General features: G+C 45.1%; 2 protein-coding genes across 3 annotated transcripts; one reads left to right on the top strand and one right to left on the bottom strand.

The window, feature by feature from the left end:
* Positions 1-331: 331 nt before the first annotated feature.
* On the top strand, positions 332-12,470 carry LOC148429027 (bromodomain-containing protein 3-like). Of its 2 annotated transcripts, none has more exons than XM_088427862.1 (12): positions 332-471; positions 2,419-2,705; positions 4,726-4,837; positions 4,906-5,043; positions 6,376-6,526; positions 7,570-7,736; positions 7,983-8,384; positions 8,532-8,660; positions 9,835-10,041; positions 10,128-10,360; positions 10,930-11,246; positions 11,458-12,470. In XM_088427862.1, the coding sequence occupies exons 2-12, from the start codon at positions 2,614-2,616 to the stop codon at positions 11,574-11,576; spliced, it is 2,067 nt and encodes a 688-aa protein (XP_088283988.1). In that variant the 5' UTR covers positions 332-471; positions 2,419-2,613; the 3' UTR covers positions 11,577-12,470. The 2 variants fall into 2 exon arrangements, with proteins under 2 accessions (XP_088283988.1, XP_088283996.1); XM_088427870.1 differs by having other exon boundaries at positions 9,835-10,017.
* Positions 12,471-12,698: 228 nt separating this feature from the next.
* Positions 12,699-14,985, bottom strand: brd3os (BRD3 opposite strand). Its single transcript, XM_088428435.1, has one exon. The coding sequence runs from the start codon at positions 14,412-14,414 to the stop codon at positions 14,100-14,102; it is 315 nt and encodes a 104-aa protein (XP_088284561.1). The 5' UTR covers positions 14,415-14,985; the 3' UTR covers positions 12,699-14,099.
* Positions 14,986-17,051: the final 2,066 nt, after the last annotated feature.

Raw genomic sequence — 17,051 nt, forward strand, 5'->3', positions numbered from 1 at the left:
GTAGAATCGAGTCTTAGAAAAAGACCCCACATAGGAAGACGAAGACTTGGTCTTCTTGGATTAGTTTCTTGAGATTGACCGTCAAAAAACGGTAGCTGTCGCCGATTGACGTCATAGCACAGCGCATTGCACGCTGGGAAATGGCGTTCGTCACCTGAGCGCCAAACCGAATCACTGGCCAATCCCAGTAGCACGGCGTTTTCTGCCACCAATCTCAGATCCCCACAAATTTCCTTTTGTCGTCCAATCACAAATGCTAACGGCGTGCAAAGCGCTAACACCAATCACGACGTTTTCTCTCCGCATCCAACCAATCAGGGCACAACAACAGCGATGACGCTCCTAGTCACTACGGCTGCGCGTAGAACAGACAGCTGATAACTCATCTATTATGCTACTTGGCTAAATCCAAATCATCACGGAAAGTGAGCGGAGGGCACCGTTGGAGCCGCCGGAGGACCGAAGCCCAAAGTAAACACGTCCGCGCGCACCGTGGCGGCGTGCTCGGGGGCCGCTCGGACTCTACTCGCCCGCAAAGTGTCGCTGCGTGTCGGGAGGCTTGCCTGGCCGCTCGGCGCCTTCAGACAAAGCTCAGCTAAAATGCTAACGTGCTAATTAGCCCAACTAGCGGCCGATACGAGCGAGCTTCACTTGCATTTTGCTTTCACGCCCAATTCCATCCGCATGCTTTCCTTCCGTCTGCGAGCGTCCGCCGCGGCGCCCCGCTTTGAAAAGTAAAAGCGACGTGACCAAGGTTGTGGCTTTTCGCTTACGTAGCTAGCTCGCTTAGCCGCTCTTGTACGTCGGCTTGCCCGCCATCTTTTTCCAACCAACCAGCCAGCCAAGCTAGCTAGTTAGCTAGCGAGCGTCGCGCGGGGATGTAAGAAAATGTGCAAGCCCGCGAGTGCCTTTCATCGTGAGGCCACGTTTGCAATGACGTCGGCCCACAAAAAAAAAAGGATTCGTGTGCGCCCGGAGGACTCATTGAGTGAATTTCGCCGTGGAGCCGACACTGCACGGTCGTTAGCTTGTGCGTTAGCCGTCGCCGCCGTAAGCATCTGCAAGCCGCGAAGCCAGGCCACTTCGCTTTTGCTTTGGCTTTTTCCCCCCCGCATGCTGCGGTTCAGTCGTCGGACGTTTGGACACCTTATTGCGCTTCTGGAGGTAGCAAACGATTAAGATGACATCGGAGGCAACATTCTTGTCTCAGTCCGATTTTTGCCATGTTGCAAAAAAAAAAAAAAAAGTAGTTTGATGTTGACTTGCAATGCAACCAAAGCGCCGTTGAAGAACTTTGCAAGCAAAATAAGTTAGAAATATTGTGCCGCATTAAACTTAAGATTCATTTGAATGTTGATGCCACAACAGAAAAAAAACAGGTTTACTTTGTGCATTTTTTCAATCACTGGATGTGTTGCACTAACAATCTTATTACATTCGATTCCGTGGTTCGAATTGTAAACATTCATGAGAAAATCATCAAAAACGTTTATCTTTTGCTAAAGCAAAAGCAGATGTAAATATAAATGTCTTGTTTTACAAAAACACAAGTATTCTTTCTGCATGCATGAAGAGAGACTGAAATTAGAGTTGGTTGATTTTTGTGAAACACAAGTTGGATTTTTTCAGCATTAGTCAGTTTGAAATAAAGCTGTTGATAAACCCAAGATAGGGGAAAAAAAACCCAGAGCTATTAATGCAGTGAATAACAACAATATGAGAACACACTGAAAATAACAATTGCACTCTGTGAAACTATACTTTTTATTCTATATGTATTATCGTTGTTGTTCTTATTTAATATTGTTAAATCGGAGCAGCGCTCCAAATTTTGTTGTATACCTTTCATACAATGACAATAAAGATTATTAAAATAATCCTTAGTTGCAGCCTCTTTAAACTTCAAATTAGCCTTAACCTGGGAATTTCGGAGTCAACAGTAAATGTTACTGAGTTTCTCCCAATGAGAATTTTGAAAATAATCCGCTTTCATGTTAAAAAAAAAAAAAAAAAAAAACATCAATGTTTTTGCTCATTTTGTGATGGATGTTACAAAAACAAACCAGGAACATTATCGTCATGAATTTACTTTTGTATATTTTCTGCTGTGTCTAGTGTTAATATCCCGTTTTTCAAAGAGGGGACAACATGACAACTCAAAGATCTTTCATTTTATTTCGTCAAACATTTGAAAATTTATCATGTTCATTGACTTGAAATAATTAGTTGAAAGTCCTGAAATTAATACTGTACTTTTTCTTCATATCTAATTTTGGGATTGAAATGAGGATTTGGAGAATTGGTTGGAAAAATTTGGAAAAGTTTCATGAGTTCTCTAAATGACTAAAATCTCAGTAAAATGACTGCATCTAGTTTCGTGATGACGTAATGACTGACGTGTACGACTGTTTTTGTCAGGTCGTACGATGGGAGTTTGTCTCCTGGAGGGAAACGTCAAGCTGAAGGAGCAACGCAATTGACCCCTGCACGCACCGGCCGGCCGCCCACGTGCGCACGCACCCCCCCTCGAACCTCAGAGGGCGTTTCTCCAATTTTTCCTCGCGGTCAGACGCTGCATCCCCACGCCGCATTAGCGCGTCGCCGCCGTCCACCATGTCGGACGCCCCTGAGGCTGCCCCCCCCAGCCCTCCCGCCCTCACCAACCCGCCACCGCCGGAGGTCACCAACCCTACCAAGCCCGGCAGGTAAGCCAGCACGCAGAATTTAGGTATTAATGTGCCTCCGCCTGCCGAAAATTTGCCAAAAACGCGTTTTCACGGTTTTTCAAACTTTCGAGTGTGATTTGTCACTACGAGAAGTAGAAGTGGTATCATGCTACTTTGGCACCTCAGATGAAGCACTGATGAGGCAAAACTGCTGTTTCTGCTGTGAATTGTTTTTGTTGTACACTGAACAGATTTTGTGTAGGTTTGGCACTTTAATAGATGTGGTAGTTAGTAGAAGTGCCTTTTTGTCATAAATGTGACTGAGCACTTCTATGATATGGTATTGATATTGGTATTGGCGGTCCTCATGTGAGAGGCCACATATTAATAGGTGCTCGTGCCATCTGTTGAGTTGGCAAAACGTGTCCAACATTATAAATAACTTTACTGATTTAAAAAAAAAAATTATGCTACAACAAAAGTATTGCGTGTCTGTTACTTTGATTTGTTTGTGCATGCTTTGTGCATTGTGGGCTGGATCTATTAAGCTCAGGCACCGCGCTTCTGTACCTGGCTTGGACTGGACCGTCGCAAAAAATAACTGTCGGCCATTCATGGGTGAACTCCCAGCGATTTGAACTGTGCCAGCCTGGATTGCATTTTGTGGGTCATTGTGCAACATGTTGCATTGTATGTATAGTTCATCCACTAAAAGAAAGTTAGTGACAGTCAATGAAGGCGCAGGTTGCTACAGACAAAGGACGTGGGGGAGAATGGTGAGGAAGATGACATGTTGAAAGATGAGACTCACCCTCATTTGGTTGAATGGACTGGAGAGGTGCAGACTCATCAGTTTGCTTTGCTATTGGTACATGGAAAATGATAAATATGGTTATGTATTGCTATAAGACACAATACATTGATGCCATGTATACTGTATTTCTATGGCTTGATGGTACATGGCTGTGTCTTGCTGACAGGAAAGTGGGCTTCTCGTGTGTGCTGTGCATCTGGTGTTTGTGTGTTTTCTCTCTTTATGGAAGATGTTAATAAACGGTTAAAAGAATGCATGGATGGGTGGGTGTTTTTATTGTTATTGTAATTGTTTTTATTTTATCATTATTATTTTTAATACTCAATTATGCGTGTATCTGCATGCATGCACTACACAGTCTTTAAGAGGTCAAGGCATGTACACAGCAGATGCAGCAAAAATCTCTAGCATCACCCTTATATACATTTTTGGTACTTGAATTAAGCCTAAGTTTGTTCACGTGGTGAATAGCCATGTTTATTCCTCAAAAAATTGTGAGTATTTCCCTCAACTTAAGATATCGTGCTTCTGTGAAGCTTATTTGACTATGGAATTTGTGTGTTGAATGTGTGCCTTCAAGGGGTGTGGCCTTGTGAGTTTCATCAGTTGCTGGAATTAGTCTTTTAGGCTGCATTTTATATTTTCCATGAATGCACTTGACCATGTCCATAAGAGTCCAGTGTACGAGCAACCGGTGTGTTAAGAGATAAGGATGTCGCTTTGTTAACTGTGCAAAGATGCAAAGAGAAAATGCTATTGATATGAATTTTGTGAGATTTACAAAGTCATTTTATACTTCACCCAAAAAAAAGTTCACAAATTCAGCGTTCAGCACGCAGGGATGACCCTATGGTGGTAGCTTTGACTTATTGAGGTTTGGTACTTTTCAAATCGATCTTTTTTGGTAATGGAATTTCAATGTTTCAAATAGTCGTAGAGGTTTTTTTTCCTCTCTCTCTTTCCCCCTCTCTCGCTCTCGCTCTGTGTGTGTGTGTGCGCCTGTGTTCAAGTGGTGCGCATGGGTCACCAGGGAGACCAATCAGCCCACATTGTGTATGTGCGTTGCCACCGAGAAGACCAGATGTGCCGCGTGTGTCAGCTGATATTTTGTTTGTGATTTTTTTTGTGTCACCAGGGAGACCTATCATCTGCCTGCTTGCTGTAATTGCTTATTGTTTGTGTGTGTCAAGGAAGGGCAATCATGTGACAGGTTGGTTGTGTTTCTATGTGTGTGTGTGTGAGCAGGAAGACCAACCAGTTGCAGTACATGCAGAACGTGGTGGTGAAGACCCTTTGGAAGCATCAGTTTGCGTGGCCTTTCTACCAGCCCGTGGACGCCATCAAGTTATGCCTGGCGGTGAGTGGCGCCCGCATCTGGGCGAAGGCCAAGGGGGAGGAGCTGCACTAAGCATGTCGTGTCTGTAGGACTACCACAAGGTGATCAAGAACCCTATGGACATGGGCACTATCAAGAAGCGTCTGGAGAACAATTACTATTGGAGCGCCAGTGAGGCCATGCAGGACTTCAACACCATGTTCACCAACTGCTACATCTACAACAAGGTGTGCAAGAACACCCGCATGTACGCCCTCGCGCCCCATTGGGATTATTTTGTTCAATCGCACCTGCTGGCGACGTGCTAAATACAGACACGACTTGTAATGAGAAGGTAACGCGCCAAACATGACATCCTGTTGTGAATTGACCATCCGTAGTCCACCCACACGTTGAACAATTTGAAAGCGCCTTCTTTTGGCCAATGACTGTTTTCTGCTCCCTGTCTTTTTTTTTTTGGGTTGAGGGGGATGGAAATAAAGTTGTTGTGCAGTCAGATACACATACCATTTGTAGTCACATACCAAACATTGTTCAAATGGTGAATTTTACTAGGCATTATTGAATTAAACTGTGACATCCACCCATTGTTATCTATCTCAGGGCAGCCATTTTGCCACGTACTGTCGACTAAAAATGACATCACAGCTGCTCAGGGCCCAGGTAGCGACCGATCACGGCTCACCTGTTTAGTTAGTGGGGCATGTGACTCAGCAAGCTAATCTGTGATTGGTTGTTACCGAACCAAAAAATGTTGATTAGCATGAATTACAACTTATTTTAAAAAGACCTGGGAAAATAAATTATGCAGCACAGAAAGTCCCGAGCTTGACTGAATTTTTTAATTATTTGTGGATTTGACGTGATTGATTTTTAATTTTTTTTTGGCAAATAATGACTTCACCAACGATTGCAGATTTTGCATAAAAATGTTGAATATTCAATCCTGAGCTGATCCAGCCAGTCAGATTTACGTACAGCTTAAAAAAAATGTAAAATTGGCTTCAGTGCATTAAAACAATATATAAATGGTTTTCTTTCTGTTTTTCCAGCCTTCTGGTGCTTTTCCCAGCAAAACAAATTGAATCCTTCCAATCGAGCCATACATGTTCTTTTGGAAAGGATCCCTTTAAGATTTGACAATATGATACAAGAGCAGCATAACTACTTGGCTACATTGACGTAGAAGAGACAAAAAGGACTTCGCCAGTGACCTGAACCAGGAAGAATGTTTGTTTTTTTTTTAAATACAAAGTTTTTTTCAAAACAACTTGACATTATATGTGGGAATGGAGTCTTGAGGTCATTTCCTTCACCTAAATTGTAGCAATGCTTAAGTCAAACATATCACATTAAAGTGTGATATTTTTACATGAAATGTAAAACTTTGAACTATGATTCCAAAGGGTTGAATTGACAATTTCAACTCTTTTGTTTGCTGTGCTTATACTTGAGTACTTTTACAATTGTCACCTGTGAACACCACACGCATTTTCAGAGTTGCCAATGACACTTTTGTGTGTGTGTGTGTGTGTGTGTGTGTGTTTGTGCGTGCGTAGCCGACAGACGACATTGTGCTGATGGCGCAGGCGCTGGAGAAGATCTTCCTTCAAAAGGTGGCTCAGATGCCTCAGGAGGAAGTGGCGCTGCTCCCGCCTGCCCCCAAAGGCAAGAGCAAAAACAAACAGCTTCCTGCTGCCGCCACCACAGGTACACCGCCCCTCGCTTCACACCTGCATCAACAGTAGGTGATAGAAACATAAAGTGTACTTCACCACAAGTAAATTAAGTACTTGTGTATACTTGAATGACAGCGGGCACACAAGTACCTACGACTTCCTGATGAGTTGCATCTTTTTGTGTATGAGCGTGTACGCTATAGCAGTAGTTCTCATCCTTTTTTCGGTGATGTACGCCCCGTGTAATATTTCTTTCAGCCAAGCACCCCCATTTAATAAACTTGGTTACTGCATTTGTAGTGGTGTCTCTTATTCAACAACACTAGACGATCAAATGTGTAGCGTCATCTTTTATTTCTGGCTCGTCTGTCTCTGAAAATGGCGTCGCATACAGTGTGAATCCGCCTAAAACGAAAGTTAAGGCATACTATGTTTTGCAAAGGAGTCACTATAACACAATTTAGCAATGAATTGATTCATGTTAAATGAATTTGCTCTTAATTTGAAAAGGAAAAGTCAGTGTCTATTGACATGTGCACAGTGTAACTTTTTTTCTCAATTCCTTTCACATGATGAAGTGTTTAGCAACTTAGGCTACTACAGTGCTTCTCAATTATATTTTTCCAAGCCCCCCCCCCTACTCGACACGCTGACTAAATAAGATTATTATCAATAAAAATGCTATAAGACTACCTAAACCTGCATCCCTTTTTAACATTAACAAAAGAAAAGAGCAACATAAATCAACTTTCAACAACTACAAAATTATTTTTTACAGCATCTATACGGGTCACAGCTTAGTGAAAAACAGTAAAACAGAAATAAAATAACCCAAGGGCATAAAAGTGCCTAAAACAAAAAAGGTGGAAATTCTTATCTCATTTCATTGCAATTACACATCACATGACAAAAACGACGCTTTTTCCCCGGGGTCATCTCTGGCATTACCTCACACCCCCCCTCAGGGGGGCTCGCCCCACTATTTGAGAATCACTGAGCCACTAAGAGTATTCGAGTATACTCAACTCACAGTACTGAATTCGACTGCTTATTGTTGTTATGATTGTGTGTCAGTGAGTCAGCAGGCGGAGTCTTCGGCATCGCCCCCCTCGTCCTACCCTTCTCCCTCCCAGACGGCTGTCATTTCAACGACACCCACAAATGTCCAGGCCACGCCTCCTGTACCTGCCCCGCCGCAGCCGCCAGCCACCATGATGCCGTCTGCGCAGCCTGTCGTCAAGGTAAGTGCCAGTACTGCTGCTTTCTTTTCGTGTTCGTCAGATTTAACTTATGGCTGTCTACGACTACTAAAAATTCAGAGCGCGAGTAGATTAGTTTCATTTGACTACTTTTGCAGCTGAGTGGCATTTCTGCATACGAATTAGGCAACTATATGGTTTTGGGAAAAAGTATGAGATGAAGTCGTTTTGGAGCCACAAAGAAAAACCCTCCATAAGATGTAAGAATCCTGTCTGGTGTGCCAACAGAAAAAGGGCGTGAAGAGGAAAGCCGACACCACCACGCCCACCACGTCCGCCATTTCAGCGGGCCGTGCCGACTCCCCCACCGCGCAAGACGTCAAACCCGCCAAGCTAGCGTCGGCCCGACGGGAGGCCGCAGCCCGCCCCGCCAAAGCGCGGCGGGATACGGGCGAAGAGCCGGCGGCCGGTGACATGGGCGCCGGCGGCGGGGCGGCTGCTGGCGGCGGCCGGAAGGGCGGGAAGCTGGGAGAGCAGATGAAACACTGCGACGCCATCTTGAAGGAGATGCTGTCCAAAAAGCACGCCGCCTATGCGTGGCCCTTCTACAAGCCCGTCGATGCTGAGGCCCTGGAGCTGCACGACTACCACGACATCATCAAACACCCCATGGACCTCAGCACAGTCAGGGTAAATTCAGGACCTTTGCCGTTCATTCAGTCATCTCCCCACCTATTGCTCATTCATCCTTTCAGTCATCTACTCATTCCTTTTTCCAGTTAACTAAAAACGCTGTGCCGAAAGCCACCATGTAACGCAGTGGCGCTTTTGTTGCAGAAAAAGATGGACAAAGGCGAGTACTGCGACCCACAAAGCTTCGCCACCGACGTCAGGTTAATGTTCTCCAACTGCTACAAGTATAATCCTCCCGACCATGAGGTGGTGGCCATGGCACGCAAGCTGCAGGTATCGTCACCACCCGCACCTATTTCAACTAGTTGAAGCACAGGGATTCATGAACTCATCACGTCTCCAAAACAGAGGCAATGCGTGCTTACTTCAAGCTGTTAATCACTCCGAGTGTCCGTTTCCTGTAGAAGTGTCAGTGAATATTTTGTAAGTCAGGGGTCACCAACATACTTGCGAGGCTGTTCTCATAAAAGCTCGCCTGTGCTTGGCCATTTTGATTTTCCAGGAATGTTGTCAGTGATCCTTTTCAAATGTAAAACTGGGAACGTTTCAGCATAATAGACTTGCTTCTTGATCTGTTTGCCAAATATTTTATCATTAACGTAATCAGTGTTGTCACATAAATGAATATAATCAATTAATTATGGCGTATAACATCCTTCTTAGTAATTTGAGTAAGGTTATTACTTCAGAAGTGTGTTTCAGCCCTTCACATTAATCAGTAGCCGAGAAGTACTATAATTCCCCAAATGACGCACCCTTAATTTTGGGGTCAAATTCTGGTATTTTCTACATTACTGTCTATGACACTTTGGCAACTATGTTCAAACTATCGAAAAAGAGAATAAATCTCGTCTTCAAATTTTCTTGTGTACATATCCGTAAATTATATATTTGTTGCCCACGATTTCCCACATTGTGAGCGGTCAATGAACGCAACAGCAGTTACTGCTCCAAGCAGTTGTTTTTCCTTTTCCTCGTGAGGCAGCTCAAGTTCATTTGACCATAAATACCCAAGGCACCCGTGTGTATATGCCAAAATACCACAAAATACCAAACAAGTCAAATAGAATACCTTTCTGTGTTCTCTAATCGGAGCATCTGGCTGTTTAACTTGCCACTCTTTATTGCATCAGCTGGTGGAGACATCATAACTTTTACATGATCCTCTCCATTTTAGTAATATCCCTATGTGTGAATAAGGATGGATTCGGACAAGGTTTCAGCCTGCTCGATCGCTTCTTTTATTGCCGTCACAACCTCAGCTAACACGAACTGCGAGGCAAGCGCCAAAAAAGTTCTGAAAGCGTCAAGATAGAAAACCCGCGAGAAAATGGCGAGCACGTAGAATTAGAAGACTGCTGCTAGATGGCGTCAGGGCGCTTGTTCAAGTTACCGGAGGCGTGGTTTTGTAGCCTCCGAAGGGCTGACGGCAGTCATCTCCCGCCAGGACGTTTTCGAGATGCGCTTCGCCAAGATCCCGGACGAAGGCGTGGAAGCATCGGCGCCGTCCACGACGCCATTGGTTAGTAAAAGCACGGCCTCGTCCGACAGCAGCAACAACTCCTCCTCAGACGAGTCGTCCGACTCGGAGGAGGAGCGCGCCACGCGATTGGCTGAGCTACAGGAGCAGGTTGGTGCTGCCGGCCAATCCCAGGTCAAGAACATTCTACTTTTCTCCTCCTCGAGCTAGCGCACGTTTTGGTCCGCTTGCCGCGGACGCTAACGAGCTTTTCCCTCCAGCTCAAGGCTGTGCACGAGCAGCTGGCCGTCCTGTCGCAGGCGCCCGTCAGCAAACCCAAGAAGAAGAAGGAGAAGAAGGACAAGGACAAGAAGAAGGACAAGGCCGACAAGACCGCCGTCAAGGCCAAGCCCGATGACGACAAGAAGCCCAAGGCCGCCACCCAGCAGGCCAAGCCGGCCAATCAGAAGAAGGCGCCGGCGCGCAAAGCCAACAGCACCGTCACTGCCGCCAGGTGAGCTCGTCTATTCGACCGGTTGTCGGCGCCGACTGGAGAAGCTTTAAGCACGGGCCGTTAACCTGTTTGACGGTTTACCTTGGTCGAGGTTATGTAACAGTTTGCCTCCTCATCAAGAAATTGATTACTCCAGTTAAATACTAAAAGAAATGATAAGTGCTTGATTCATTCATCACCAGCCTTTCTTTAGCCAAACACTTGAAATATTTGGGAGGGAGCCAAATAAAGAACCTAGCCAAAATGTTTTTGACTGAAAGACAAAAACGTAAAAACACATCTTTGGGATTGAGTGAGTTCATAAAAATAATGCAAGGCGAATGGCCCAGTTCTCTTAGTTAAGCTCATCTTCATCTGCAGTTGTTTGCGCAGGTGTAAGCCTAGGAAAAAAAACATTTTGAGGAGAGAATTTGTGTTTTGCTCAAGCCGTTGGATACGGGCCCCAAAATCGGCGGCCAGCTTTTTGATACCAAGAAGACGCGAGATAATCCACAGTTTTTGCTTTCTACAGTAGGCTCACAATTTTCGACAGGAAATGCCAAAGTGTTGTATCCCGTTCCATCCCCCAGACAAGCCAAAAAGGGCACCAAGTCGGCGGGCGGCGCCTCGGCCAATGGCGACGACGGGGCCGGCGCCGGCGGCGATGAGTCGTCTTCCCTTCCTATGTCGTACGACGAGAAACGCCAGCTGAGTCTGGACATCAACCGCCTGCCCGGAGAGAAGCTGGGCCGCGTGGTGCACATCATCCAGTCCAGGGAACCTTCCCTGAGGGACTCCAACCCCGACGAGATCGAGATCGACTTCGAGACCCTCAAGCCGTCCACGCTTCGAGAACTCGAGCGCTACGTCAAATCGTGCCTGCAGAAGAAACAGAGGAAGCTCATGCGTAAGTCGCACGTGCGCGAGCTCCTGGCTAGCTGTCTTGGCAAAATTTATCGCCATTTTAGCTCACTTTAAAAAAATAAATAAATCATGTGCGTGCGTGCGTGCGTGCGTGCGTGCGTGCGTGCGTGCGTGCGTGCGTGCGTGGTTGGTAGTTGTGACCCAAGTAGCAGCACTGGTAACGTTTTTCAAGTTGGTACTCGTTACGTTTGCAGAGAAGCAAGCCGGAGGCGGAGCTTCTGGAGGCGGGGCTAGTCGTTTGAGCGGCAGCTCATCTTCCTCGTCTGACGACAGCTCCTCGACGGGAACGTCCTCTTCTTCAGACACAGACTGAACACACACACACACTCACTCACTCTCTGGACTTGTTACACACACACATACACACGCACACACACACTTATATAAATATATAAATATATATACACACAATTACACACACAACACACTCATGTATGTACATAAGCTGAGCTGTTTTTTAGCATCTAGTCTTTGTTTTGTTTTTTTAATTTCGTTCTTTGTGGAAGAAAAGAAAAAAGTCGAACTTTTGCATCGTGGCAGCCCGTCACAAGAATCGGGACAAATTTTGTGGACGCCTCAACGAGGAGTTGGCGCTGTGGTCAGGGATGTCAAGGAGTGTTTCCTTGACGGGCGCTACTAGCCAATGAAAAGCCTTTGTGATGTCACCACCGCCTGCCCCGCCCCTTCGATCAACACTACATCGCTCACTTCCGGTCAGGAGTCCCGTCCTCCCCGCCAGCCACTGGTGTGAAGTGGGGAAAAAGAAATGTTTTACTCTTTAAAATTTTAAGTTCTTAATCCTTGTTTGGCCGGTCCTGCCCCCACCCACCGCGATGACTTCCGTCATCGTTCCGATCGGTCGGGCCCCTCGGCTAGCGTGTGATGGATGGATGGGCGGGCAGGGGTGATTTTGTTTTTAGTTGCTCTACTAGTTGATTTTGTATTTTACTAAGAAAAAGGAAAAGAGTGATTTGATGTGTTTGCATGCACTCCGTCGGGCCATACGTCAGCACTGTATAGTAGCTTCCTGTATAGTAGCTTCTCGTCAAGTAGCTTCCTGTGTAGTCGCTGTGCTACACGCGTGTGCTACGCGCCAACACACGAGAAGCCAGAAGAAGAAAAAAAAAAAGTCATTTGGTGTAATTACTGATATGGGATCCTTATTTTCTGACTTCCTTTCTTTTCATAAATAAACACGTAAAGTGACCTTTGCCTGGCTGACTCCGCCCTCATTCGCCCGCCGCTAGCGCTAGCATGCTAAAACGCGCAAATAGGAATACCTCGAGTATAGGAATATTAGTTTTTGGACGACACTTGACAAGTTAATGATTGTTTGGACATGTTAAAGTTGAGACACTTTTGACATACAAGCGGAAAAAGCAGTGAACGTCGTTCCATGCCCTGCCATGTGGGCAAGGAGAGCCAAGGTCGCTGATGCAATGTCAGGTGTTTATTAACAAGATGATAGAAAATATGCTCTCAGAGCTGCTGGAAGCTGCAAATATATGGCAAGAGTGCAAAAAAAAATCTATATGTATTCTACACAAACGCTAATAATTTTTAAAAACATGGAATCAGATCACTTTGAAATATATTAAGATGTGTATCAAATGTTTCATTTGATAAAGGTTAAAAGGAAATGGCACATATACAGTACTGACAAATTCATGTGAAATGAGAAGTAAATGCATCATATCCTCTTGAACAGAAACTTGGGAACACACTTTGAAACCCTTTCCAAATCCAAACATCATTGAAACTGTTACTGAAAACCATTTAGAAGCATGTCTGGGAAATCTTTTTTTTAAAAATCTGTTAAAATATTTCTGCTAATTCCAAACCCAACCACCACAGCAAAACTCAATTGATGAGCAGTAATAAGATCAGCAAGAAAAGTTAGTTTGGAATCGCACCTAACTATAGCTACGTAGCAACTTCTTTGTTAGCCAAAACTGTTAGCTACATAGCAACCTCTTTGTTAGCCAAAACTGGCCCGCGGACTATATGTTTGACACCTGTGGGCAAGGAAATGCAATGCATTGTTAATGGGATGTCCCCACAATGACAGAAAAAAATGTGTATGTGCCCTTGTTTTTTTTCCATAAAGTGGGGAACGAGACCCAGGTTTTACTTTCTTTGTTGGAACCTCCTGTCCTTATGAGGACCATTTTGGTGGACCACAAATATTCAGACCTTTTTTGAGAGCCAAGATTTGCTTTTCAAGTACAGATTTGAATTCAATTTTGGTCGTTAGCGCTAGGATTATGCGATGTGATGGGCAAGGAAATCCAATCCGTTATGTTAATGAGATGTTCCCACTATGATAGAAAAATAAACCGTGTGTGTGTACCCATGGTGGGGACTTTACCTTCTTTGTGGGAAACTCTTGCCCTTGTGGGGACAATTTTGTTGGCCCCCGAAAATTCAGAATCATAAAGTCACAATTAGCATTATTGCGGGCTACATAAAATGATGTAGCGGGCCAGATTTGGCCCCCGAGCCTTGAGTTTGACACCTGTGTGATAGCAGAAAAACCGATCTGTTTGGAATTTTGCTTCTAAAAATTAGTCAAACACAGCCCCAATTAAACTATTTTATGTGCCTGACTAGGTTTAGTTTTATAATGTCCTTTCAAGGGGGAGCATACATCAACAAATTCAGCTCTAGAGTCTGCTTATAATGGAGTATTAATAAACCATTTCCAACTCTCGAATCATTAAAACGGGCTAAAAAAAAAAAACAACGATATATAGAAGTCCCGTTTATGACAAACGAGGGATTTTCATGAAACTATTTCAGGCTTAGTCTGTGAGATTCACTCCAATGACCCGTCGCGTCACATGAGAGCGCAGACCCTCGAGCGGGCCTGCTGGTCGTCCAGGCGGCTCTTGTCCGGGACCACCACAGCGTTGTTCCCATAGCTGCTGTACCAGGCCGACTGGCTGCGGCTGAGGTAGTTGGACGGCCGGGAGGGAGCGGCCGCCGCCTGCTGCTGCTGCTGCTGCCACACCAGGAACGACGTGTCCAGGTACCGCAGGCGGACGAAGGACTCGGACAAGGCCTTGGAAGCCAGGGGGGCGCGGCCGTCAACAGCACCGCCAGGGGAAGCCGTGGCGGCGGCGGCGTCTGGAGCGGCACCACCCGAGAACATGCGGTCGCATGAAGCCGCGAAATTCCAAGACCCAACAGCAACATCCAATGCTCAGCTTCGACTCAACTCCATGTGATGCCTCCGCGGGTGGGCGGGGCCTCCGCAGCATCCGTTACCATGACGACGCACCCAACTTGCGTCCAAGTATTGTGCGTCCTAAAGATCACCAAAGTCCATGAGTGGAGTTTGATTGCACGCGGGAGCTCGTTGTTAGCCGCTGGCTAAGGAGTTATGCTAACGCTGCTGCTGACCATCGCGGAAAGTCCAAAATCTTCAAGCGCAAGCTCGTTAGCAGGGTTAGCGAGCTCATGTGTGACGCAATTCAATCACTGCGGTTTAGGGCACACACAACGTTGATTACAAGTAAACCAAATACCCGATTAAGGTCACGTCGCGCATCTTTGAATGTGGTATTAGCATTAGCGGGCTATTGCGCTTATGCTTTACAGTCCGGGTAGGAACAAACGACGAATACCTCTGTCGTTCCGCTATTGAACGAGACTACAACAACTACAGTACACGTGTTTTATTTATGTACTTTGTTTTGTAAATTATTCATCATTTATTCATGGTTGTAGAGACAACAATCTCATCAATAATGTAACACTTGGTAAATTGCTCATAAGAAAAATAATTAAACAAATAACGTTGAACGACGTCCAACAAACCGAATTATTTCGTTGACAAATAAAATCGATATTTTAAATTTGTTAAAAAAATGACCATGAAAAATAGTATTTAATTTGAAATTATATCACCAATGGAATACATTTTAACGTGAAGTGTTGCGATATGAACTTAAAATCACAGTTGGTCTAAAGCTGTGTTATCCAAAGACCGACCCAGGGGACTGTTAGCAGCCCGACTTCCATTTTCCGGCGGTTCGTGAAATATACTAAAAATGACCTTTGGCATGGCCTTCAACGCTAATAAAAATAATGGCTAGAGTTGGGCGGCGTGAGGGTTTATGCAGTCAAGATTTATCAAAGAAGCGCATAAACTAATAACAAAAGTGATGAAGATGATGATGGATGAAGAATAAAATGTAATGAAGATCAAGATGGAGATGATGATGATGAAAACGACAATATGACAGTGAGAACGATATGAAAATTTGGATTGCGAGGACAGCGAATGTGATGAATAGTGATGACTTCATTCCTCTCACTCCTGGCACACTTTATGAACCCTCCATGCCATCCACATAAGCAGACATACACCAAGAAACACTGGACACACAAAGCGACAGAGTGGACTTGTGAAAAGCCGCTGGCCTGGAATGCGAACCGCTGTCATTGTGATTACACCAGTGCCCGCTGAACACGCACGAGCCACGCCCACTGACAAGTGGGCTTTCGCGCTCTCACGTCAGGTCACATGACACGTCAAAGCAGCCTCCGAAGTAATCACCGTTCTACCGCGCGGCCCGTCGGATGTCACGAGGGGCGGGTAGGGATTGGTTACCACGGCAACCGCAGCTGAGGGACCAGAGCCAGCCGCATCCGTCTCGGCATCGCCGTGGTAACGCGCGCGCTATCAACACACAGCGCAATGACTCATTTATGACTTGTTGAAAATGTACACGAGCTACATGATCATCACTGGCACATATACAGAACAACATGGATGCATACATGAAAACGGGCTTCGTACGTGCCTGTAGTCGTGTACATATACAAGCACTGGAGAATTTTTATCCAAGAAAAGCAAACAGTAGATGCTACGGATATGAAAATATTAAACGATACTAGGTTTAGCTTATAAGTGAGAAAGGATGTACATTCGACAAGGTTGTGATGGTCATTGGGGAGCTAAGGAAAACTGGATGGAATTGGCGTGAAAGCCATCCATTCTCTCTGATGGAAATATGCTGTGACACTGTGTGAAGTTTTCATGTTCTCCCCGTGCCTGGGGGGTTCCGTGTGGGCACTACGGCTACCTCCCACTCTCCGAAAACATGCATGGAAGGTGTATTGGACATCCTAAATTGTCCTTAGGTGTGATTGGGTGTCTGAATGGTTGTTTGTCTCTGTGTGTCCCGTAAACTGCCCGAAGCCAGCTGGGATAGGCACCAGCAAGCCTGCGACCTTTGTGAAGATAGTTGGCTCTAGAAAATGGATGGATAGATTTAAAAAAGCTAAAACCACTGCTCAGTTTCTAGCCAGAAAACGCTAGCATTTTCTAACACCAATAAATGACCTCACGTTTGCCCTAATATATATGTATATGCAGATTTGTTCCTCCAACCCATATTAATGGGCGTCAGTTACATGTGGATTTAACCTGACGTAAGAGGTTTTGTCCATTGCTACCTTATTTATTAGCCTTTTGATGAACAGGTTCGACAAACATTGCTATTCAAAATACTATGTTTAATATAAACTGTAGAAATTAAATCGTATTTAATCAATATTAACACGACTGTTATGACAAAAAAAGGCATTTGGCAATTTCTTACAATGATTCAGACTGATTTTGATGTCAGTGTTCGGGGATTTCCTTTCATAACAAGTGTATAATGTCCGAGCGTGATTTCATATTACCAACAGCGTTGCGCGTGCGCGCGTTACTGCGTGCGCTTGATTAAACACCAACAAGGAGCGCGGGGAGGCTCTCGTGCGCGCGCTCACGCTCGCT

Source organism: Hippichthys cyanospilos, chromosome 1 (assembly GCF_059441005.1).
Source record: "Hippichthys cyanospilos isolate Australia breed blue-spotted pipefish chromosome 1, RoL_Hcya_1.0, whole genome shotgun sequence".
NCBI lineage: Eukaryota > Metazoa > Chordata > Actinopteri > Syngnathiformes > Syngnathidae > Hippichthys > Hippichthys cyanospilos.

Coding starts and splice junctions, on each gene's coding strand:
- LOC148429027 (XM_088427862.1), top strand. CDS start 2,614: ATGTCGGACGCCCCTGAGGCTGCCCCCCCCAGCCCTCCCGCCCTCACC. Junction 4,838..4,905: donor CCATCAAGTTATGCCTGGCG/GTGAGTGGCGCC, acceptor TCGTGTCTGTAG/GACTACCACAAGGTGATCAA. Junction 8,385..8,531: donor TGGACCTCAGCACAGTCAGG/GTAAATTCAGGA, acceptor CTTTTGTTGCAG/AAAAAGATGGACAAAGGCGA.
- brd3os (XM_088428435.1), bottom strand. CDS start 14,414: ATGTTCTCGGGTGGTGCCGCTCCAGACGCCGCCGCCGCCACGGCTTCC.